At 46.4% G+C, this 9,174-nt stretch overlaps 1 protein-coding gene and 1 long non-coding RNA gene across 2 annotated transcripts; both read right to left on the bottom strand.

The window, feature by feature from the left end:
- Positions 1 to 2,555: 2,555 nt before the first annotated feature.
- Positions 2,556 to 3,670, bottom strand: LOC135790931 (uncharacterized). Its single transcript, XM_065301214.1, has one exon. The coding sequence runs from the start codon at positions 3,668 to 3,670 to the stop codon at positions 2,675 to 2,677; it is 996 nt and encodes a 331-aa protein (XP_065157286.1). The 3' UTR covers positions 2,556 to 2,674.
- Positions 3,671 to 3,677: 7 nt separating this feature from the next.
- Positions 3,678 to 4,642, bottom strand: LOC135790843 (uncharacterized). The gene is made up of 3 exons (XR_010547866.1): positions 4,569 to 4,642; positions 4,337 to 4,477; positions 3,678 to 4,271 (listed from the first exon to the last, which is right to left on the bottom strand). It is a non-coding gene; the product is annotated as an uncharacterized lncRNA (long non-coding RNA).
- Positions 4,643 to 9,174: the final 4,532 nt, after the last annotated feature.

The raw sequence follows: 9,174 nt of genomic DNA, 5'->3' as shown, positions 1-9,174 counted from the left end.
CGCGCGCGCGCTGAGAACTTGTTGGTAACGCTCGTGATTTTTATCCCATGTTATAATCGCCGGCCGTATCTTTTCGATTTCGAGCGCATGAATATTGGATGCGTTGTTGTGACGTGACCTCTAGGGAAACCCCCTATATATGGGTGTGTGCGCTGAGTATAGGTCGCAGCGCGTACTGCATCGATAACCTATAATCTATTGACTCTCCCACAAATTTGAGATTACTGGGTACGGAGCGACATATCGAGTGTGTACACACCACCCTACATAACTCCGTAAATATATTTTCAGCCAGACGTGGAGCTGGTGGTTCTGATGATGCCTGCGCAAAAAGAAAAAATGAAACTTTCACGGTGAACAAATCGATACGTTCGGAACACATGTTATCCTCTGCAGCCGGAGTACTAATGACCCGGCTGTGGTGTTCGCAAGTGCATTACAGTAAAGCTCCAAAGTCACATTTGCTAACTGAACTCTTGCACCTTCGGTACACAGGAAGCTAGACGCTGTGAACGAAGCACACTATGGGAAAAGATCAGCGGGTCACTTGTCGTTGAGAAAACTCGAAACTCGTTTCCGGTTGGTTTGGTAGAGACTAAGTCTAGAGTGAGCTTGTGTTTTTTTTTTGTCATGCGCCGGCTTTTCGGGCCCAACATGTGGTTTTTCGACTATTTGCTTATAACCTACGTGCGGTCATAACTTCCCACTTACTAGGAACTCCTGTGTGCAGCTCATAAGTACAAAATCCCGGCCTCTCGGGTGACATCCACTTGCAACTTGATACTGGGGTGATGATGTTTTCTCGTCTTGGCAATCTGGCCACATTTTGCTCTCGAGTCAATCGTGTGCTTAATCTCCATCGTTTTATTTTAAATTATGACACTAGTGCATATAAGCTGATTTTAGTAAACCCTCAGCGCGTTTTTTTTGTCTTTGTTTTATTTATTGCGCATTATGCGACATGTGTTCCACGGATCCCATGACACTCTAGGTCCGAGAACATCCCACATTTAATACTGGTGCATTTGCTAATCCACTGCGGAGAAGCGAAATGATCGGTGGTGTGTAAAGCTGAAAAACGCTATAAAAAAGCGCTCGACTGGCATTATTACCCCTCGAGTCTCTCGAACAATGTGATCTTGTGCTCGTAGCGTTCGAAATGATAGTGATTTCCACGTGGCGACGAGGGATTTCGTCGTTGGGGCGAGTTGGAAACGTATTGTTAGTACATGTGTATCGAGTATTGGAAAATTACGGGCTTCGCTCGAAGCCTGTTTACGCGGGTGGCGGTTCCTTTGAGGGTGTATCGACGCGAGTGTTGATGGGCGCAATCTACCCACCCCTCGCCGACTCGTATATGTGTCACCCTCGGTAGGGGTAATGAAAAGGTGTCGGACCTGCACGAACTTAAGTGCACTTTTATTATGCAGTCCTCTCGCTTTGAAGTCGCACTCAAATAAAACTCTCTCTGCTCGACGACGCAGAAAAAGTATCGCGCGCAGACACTGGTCAGCAATGACGCGCATTCCGGTGCGACCACTGCATGCAATCGGCGAAATTAATCTCTGCAGTTTTAATATTTATGAATTTCAATCGTGGCGTCCGAAGAACAGAGTCGACCATGAAAGTTAGATGCTGGTCGTCGCGAGAGAGGAGAGGCCCATCCGTGGATGTGAAGGCAAGCATAACGGTCAGCGCACGCTGGCACGCGGCAAACGCAGCTGGTTTTAATATCCCATTAAAAGTCGTAATCGGGTTTTGTTTTTTCGCTTGTTTTTGACCGCGACGACGAGCGACGACCGTTTACGCAGCGCTGATCGTATCTTTTTCAGCGCGGACGCACACTCGACACGTACACGGCTCGTAACAAGCGCGTTAATTCGTCTTCGGGCGCCCTTTTTCTTCGCCCGCTGGCGGTACCCACTCGCGTTTTATTTTCGTACCTTTTGCGCGCGCACGAGTGCGACTTTTGAGCGCGTTGTCTTTTTGCGCGGCAATAAACGATGCGACAATATGCTCGACTCCAGATTCATGACACGCTTCGCTAGAGCTCCGCGCGGTTCGAAACAAAAAATATCAAATCTCGGAAATAACGCCAGTGTTAGAAGCAAGCGGAAGGAAAAAAAGATAAACGATGGCTTTATATCTGGCCGGCTTGGACTGTATTGGCGATAAGTGATGAACGCAGAACGCTATGATGAAAAATAAGCCGACGCCTATGGCACGCTATTCCGCGAAAACAAAAAACAAGATAGATGGTGACTATCAGTGATATCAATTTCGCTACCGTATAGTTTTTCCGCAGTCGCACGAGTTATGTTATTTTTTTCCGTGCCGGCGTAATACGCTTTGGGCGGCTGGAAGCGCAGCAGGCATGAAACTGATAAACGCAGATATGCAATACTTGGATTGATTCAATTAATACGCCGCAGTTAACGCAAACAGCCTCAATATTGTGGAAGAGCATGTGTGGTCCACCGTAAAATCTCATCGCTTGCATAAGGAATTCTTTCATTAAGTTTGGTCGGTAATTAGAAACTTTACTTGCGCAAATATCAACAATTTATAACTTTTATTTGTAATCGAAGAATATAAACTTTTAATTGCTTTCGATATCATATACATTTGCATCGGTTAATATCAAAATTAATAGCCCAATCGTTAACCGTTGGCATTATTTCGCCAAAGTTTGTAAATCCTCTTCGCTATCCTGCATAAACTGCTTGGGCTGCACGATTAAACCGTTGCCATACTTCGCAGCGTCTAATTCTTCGTTTTCTTCATGCGTGGGTCGGCTACCTTTACCCGACAGGTTCTTCTTGACACTGTCGACGACGTGCGCGTTAAACTTGCTTTTATCTGCATCTTTCAGCTGGTTTTGCATACGGTGTTCTTCTTCGAAGTCTTCGTCGTCCTCGTCATTGTCATTGTCGCGTGTTTTATCGTTGGTGTCTTCGTCGGAGTCTTCGTTAATGCCCGGATTTTCAGTCACTTCATCACCGTTCGCATCGAGGTTCTTGGGCACTGGGGCAGACAGCCAATTCCTGCCTCCCCACGGCATGAAGAACGAGTATAAGTTGGGTGGAGTTGGCGTGGGTTCAAACCGCACGTTGACGTTGATCTGATTCACTTGACTCTCGGAATTACTAAGAGCGTCTGAGTTGAGGTAGTTTTCGGGGACAAGGCGACCACCGTTCTTCTTCATTTTAGCGAGCATGTCATCAACGGAGTTTTTGAGTGAGGAGAGTATTGGTTTGGGTGTGCCGGCATCTGCTCGAGGGATTATTACTGGTTGGACAACGATGGGGTTCTTGGGGTTGTAAGGTCCAGGGTAGTTTGCTGGGAGTGATGGAGCTACATATGACCTGGAGAAGAGACGTGGGAAAGGGGCAATTGGACCAGCTCCTCCGGAACTGAAAACTGGAGCAGGGGCAGGTGCTACTGCTGGGGCTCCGGAACCAACAGGGATATTAAAACGTGGAAAAGGGATAGCGCTGATAATATGTGCTAATGGTGGAATAAAAGGGTTAGGATGGTTTGGTGGGGGGAAGTTTACATTACTACCACCTATTCCAGTTGCTTTGGAGTCATAAGTGGTCAGTGATGGAGCCATTTGTCCTAAAATGGGTTCAGCCTCCTGTTTGTTACATAGCTGTTTGAATTTATCCATACTTTCTTCAAACGAAGGTAAAGGAGCACCCAAAAGAGGTTCTATATGTTCTTCATGGAAGTTTTTAAGCTGTTTTGCTTGCTCTTCAAGCTGTGGTCCAATGCTTCCAACCTTAGCATCTCCTAATTCTTTCAGATTACCAATGTGTTCTTCGATTTTATCTTTCTGTTCTTGGAGACCCTCCTGGATCATTTCTACGTTGTCATTGTGCCACGCCTGAAGATTAGCAGCATGCTCCTCCAAATCACTAATCAGAGGATTTTCTTCGATGTGTTGTTTATGCCACTGCTTCAAATTTTCCGCCTGCTCTTCAAGACCGGTCATTAACGGATTCTCTCTCGCTTGTTGCTCATGCCATGCTTTCAAGTTCTCCGCTTGTTCCTCCATATTGCCCAAAGGGGATTTTCTCTCGCCTGCTGCTCTCTCCACGCCTTTAAGTTTTCTGCTGTTTCGGCCCAGTGATCGTCCATCTTCGCACGCCAATCTTCTAACAAGTTCTCATCTAACTGTCGCTTGACTTTGTAATGACTGTGCTCCCGTTTGAACACTACCGGTAAATTATAGTAAGTGCTCAGCTCCTGGACTCTTAACTGTTGCTTGTCTGCAAATGCAAATCGAGTGTAATTTGTGGACGAATTGTAAACAGCAAGTGTCATAGGTCATTACCGCTCAGCTTCTTCAAAATGCTGCACCTGCAGAACGCCTGGGTGTCGAGCTGAGCGCCATAACCGCCGGCCTCTTCGCACAGAAGCCGGCAGCGCATCGTGCCAACAATGTCGTTGCTGGTCCCGTTCGCCGCTGTGTACACTACGTAAGACAAACAGATGAGTTATGAAACAATTCCAGCCGGGTGCGAAATTGTGTAATGTTGTCCTAACGACACGGCGCGTATACTCACCATTTAACACCACGAAAATGATTAGCCACGTTCGCCGCATTTCTGCTGGAAAGTCGCGAAGAGCAGAGCGCAGGTCTTTGACACAATTTATTAAATTAGTTTTAATCATAAGCCACAACGGACGCGGACCGGAGCGCTCACGACGACGTGTCAACGGTTTTAATCGGTGAAACGCTTAACATCCACCGCGGCACTTTTTTTCCATGCCCGCACAGAAAACACATTGTCGACTAATCAACTTAACTAATCAACGCTGTGTCGGCAAGGCGACACAATTATTAATGCCTAGTTAAGGTAAATGTGGACGAATTAACAAAACGCTGGCGCAAACACGTTTTACTGTCTACAACGCATGACCGACATAAACTTTCTGCTACGCTAGATAAATTTGAAAGAAAAAAAAAATCGTCATGAATTAGTTTTTACAACGCACAATTTCTGCTATGCGCTCCTGTACGAAGTCGAAATAATGACGAACTCGTTGCACAACCCAGCACGCATCGCGATCGCAATTTCTTGCGAATGCGCAGCGCACGGTCAGAAATATGTCACGCTCATTAGCACTTTTTGCACCGGGAAAACACGGCGAAGCTGCTGCTGCAGCAGCGGTGTTATGCAGCATTCGGCGGAATTGTTAGCGCGCTTAGATATCTACGGGAGAAAAACGCAGCCGACTGCACGCCCGCTTTCGCAATCCCTGCGCAAACGGTCGGGGCGAATCGCAATGGAAACGGTTAATTAAGAGCAATTGTCGCTAAACGACCAAACGAGCGGTCTTATTATAAAAGAAGGCGCACTAATTACTAGCTACTATCGCGCGCGCGTTGCGGATTAAAGGCCCGAAGACTAATAGGACGAATTTGTACGCTTATTTTGCGTTCGGGATTCAAAAGAATTTCTTTTGTCTCTTTGCTTGCGTTGATTTTGTTTGTGACACTGCACCTGTGCATCGCAATCCGCGATGCGACGACGAGTTCCAGGAGCAGATTATTACAACAGCGGCTTAATTTTCACATGCACGTGTTTATCTCCATTGCAAATGCTGTAAATTATTACGAGTTTGATTTGCACACCGCTGTCACCAGTGGTTTAATCGCGGAAGGAAGACGTTTGCACGTGCATTTAATAAATGACCGGCGATGTTGCGCAACGCCGAGCAACTCGATATTTCTCAGGTGAAATAATGTGATTTTCCTCACCTTCTCAGCTTCCAATCTATGGTTAGCGACAAATAACGGCGAAAGTCACAAAAAGTGAAGAAAAAAAGTGAAAGCAATTATAATTTGTTTACAATTAAATGCGTCCAAAAGCGAATCATTGTAATTTCCAGGTTGCTTTGACAAATTAGACTCACATTTCATGTAATTGCAATGTCGCTGAGAAAATAAATATCGCCCAGGTTGTAATTACGCCCGGCGACATTTCGGCGGAATGTATTCCTTTGTAGAAAAATTCAAATAATAAAATTTCACTCTTGTTTGCTGCTGCTGAATACGCATTTCTGCTTTGTGTGCTTGTCGCGTTTACAATTCAAATTTTATTGCAATGTACGCGAGTTAGACAACTCTTTTCTATCCGCCTTCAAACACTTATATTCCCATTTAGTTTGATTTCTGCGCTTGCGTTATCCGAGCGCGCAATGTTTCTTAAGCTATTTCTTTGGCCCCAGACAGCGAAACTTTAGTGGATTTGCAATTGAAATCGTAATTTGAATACCACAAAGTTTGTGTCGTCCGAGGCAAACCGCATCATGCGCGCGCGCTTGGAAATGTGGAGCACATTCTCCAGCGATAAAATTACGCCAATGCAGAATCAAAGCGCAACAAAATAGGAATCTTGCGCCGGGCCGGGCCTTTTTTGCGCGTCTTCTTGTGTTTCGCGCAGTTTTCCGACTCTTTACCTCGCGATATGTAAATGTGGGCGAGCGATGCGCTTCACATTCCCCAAACTTTTTGCCTTCGGCTGGCGCTTTTGCCGCTTTTTGCGTTCCGCGGCGGCGATGCTTAGCAACCACTCGGACTGCGGCGGCGTCAAAGCGAACACGCAAATGTAAACGTTCGCAAAAAGCCGCCTCCGCCAACACGGGCGCGGTTGTGCAGCATGCGCAAAGCTTGTGTACGAGATTATAACGAATGCAATTCGGTAAGTCTCCGAGATTCACTTGTTTCGCCGGAGAACATCCTCTTCCGCACTTGCAACACCAAAGAACTCGTCTCGGGTTACACTCGCAAAATATTCGACATAACACTTTGTTCGGCGTTCTACCTACGCACCTATAGGATTCACCCCATTGCGCTTCTACGTTTACACGATTCGTTTTCAGCGCTATTGAATGTCTTTTTTCGTTTTTCTGGTTTTGCACAAGACGGATTTAAAAATTGATGATTACTCGCTGGGATAGCATAACGCCGGGGAAGTTTACGCCCACACATCGCACAAGGAAAATCTCATAGTGCATTATGTACTGTTGAAACACGCTATCGATTTTTGAAATTGCAAAAAAGAATTACGATTTGTAGTCGTCTCGTATTTCGTACTCGTGATTTTAATGGGTATTACAAAGTCTCACTTGAGTTTCCGTCCAGGGCGCGCTTCCTTTCTCACATCGTCTGCTTTCCACTTATCCGCTTTTCTAAGCAACGTCTTTCCTTCCACACGGTTGTTTTTTTCTTTCTTCGTTTCTGTGATTCGCACACCCCTCCAGCCGCGTTAGTTTCCTGTTTTCATTGCACTTGTCGACACATCTGTAACAACATTGTAATAAGTAAAAGGAAGCAGCAATTCCAATAGACCCGGTAAACTCGGCGTGCTGCTGCTCCCCTCGTGTGATGTGTTCGCGCCCTTTAATCAGACACTCGAGTGGATTTTTCATACGACTGCATACGTCTGCATGCACGGCGGGGGAAAAAGGAAATAGTTTTAGAAACGCATCCGATCGATTCACCCGAGCGAGAAAAGTAATTTTCAAAATGCGCTTGGGTTTTTTTTACGGGCGGTGGCGGCGAGGAAACATCCTTTGATGGTGATTTTTGTGGATAATCTTCGTAATTACTATTTGAGCTGAACGGACCCGACAGGGTTAGCTCCGGCGAATTCCACCCCCGCATATGCGAGGCATAATTGATAAAGCTGAAGACAATCCGTGCTTTGTATCGTCGGGGGTGGTCCGCCTTTAATGTTACCCTATCATTCTTGATGGTTGCCGTAACTGGCGGTGCTAGACAAAGAAAAGTAACGGAATTACAATGATAAATGTATAGTTTGCCATTGCAGGTTGTACCCGCCCGGGGGTGAAATATGTTTCCGTGCGGCGGCAGCGCTCCCCTGACGAAATCTGGGGGGTGCTTATTGGCAACATAAATTGAAACAATCTATTGACGTGTAAATTTTTCATATGCTGAGAAGGAATCATTTAATTTCACGACACCGGCCACCCCCCAGCGAATTTATATTCGTAACTTCCATCACATCCCAATGGAATACGGGGACTTAGGTGAGTCGATTGCGACCACTTCCGCGGGGTACGTGTGATGTGCCACATTGTTTTCCAATCTGTGGCGCGGCAATCGTATATTTTCCAACATGCCCAACATTATATATTGTGGTACGTGCGGCTCATAACCGCATGCAGCCGCCAAGAACCGCCGCGGCATATATATTCAAATTGCGCGCTGACTTGCGTGGAAATGAATAAATCACAATTTCATTACGTTTGCTCGAACGCATCCCGACCATCATCCGACACAATACGCCCAATGCGCCTGTTTGCGCTCGCCTATCGGGCGTAAGCTATGAATTGATAATTAATTCGATTCCCCTCATATTTCGTAATCGAATCTAACCGCCGCTCGCGCGCGATCCTCGTGGGGCGGCGCATTGTAAAACTTTAAAACCCGACCGAAATTAACTTCTAAGCCTGGTTGAGTTCTTGCCCTGTTGTAGAGTGGAGAGAAGAACAAAGCGAAACAAAATGAAACAAAACACACAAAAAAAACGCAAGGTGAACTGAGGGGGTGTTGAGGATTGATTTCAGCGGGCTCTGGGAAAATTTGCTTCCTCCCCGACCTCTTCGACCTGTCGGCTCCGACGTTTCCTGATATTAAATGCATTTATAAGTATTATGCGCCTTCGACTGCTATGCGCGCCGAGCGAAAAAAAAACCCGACCCTTCTTCCCGAATAGCATGGGGGATGCATTTCAAGCGCACATAATACGCTTCATATATGCATATCTCGAGGGTGGTTGTCTGGCAGGCGGTGTGTGTATACGTAGCCAATTCCAGTTGGCCTCGCTCCGATCTACATTGAACTTCTCTCGGCGCGCCAGCCAGCATCGAATGCGTGTCACAAACAGGTGCTTTGAATCTCCTTTTTATTGTGGAAGCGATTTCGTTCGAATGGCACATGTGGTTTGCGGGGTTGTTCACTAGTCGCGCTGGCTGACGCGTGAGATTAATAAGCGGGCGCGCGCGCCTTTAAACGGCATGTGTTTTACATCAGCATTTGTGTCGCCGGCAGGTTTTGCATGCGGCCGAACAAAGCGCTAGTTTAAACATTAGAAAATGCGGTTTCCCGCAGGACGCCCGGCGCGAGGCGTGTGCTTTGGA

Source organism: Atheta coriaria, unplaced genomic scaffold, assembly GCF_025399875.1.
Source record: "Atheta coriaria isolate IRGN ID8LTWV9N9 unplaced genomic scaffold, Caltech_Dcor_3.1 hic_scaffold_4_pilon, whole genome shotgun sequence".
NCBI classification, from domain to species: Eukaryota; Metazoa; Arthropoda; class Insecta; order Coleoptera; family Staphylinidae; genus Dalotia; species Dalotia coriaria.
The sequence above is the reverse complement of the archived record's forward strand: the minus strand, read 5'-3'. Positions and strand labels throughout refer to the sequence as shown.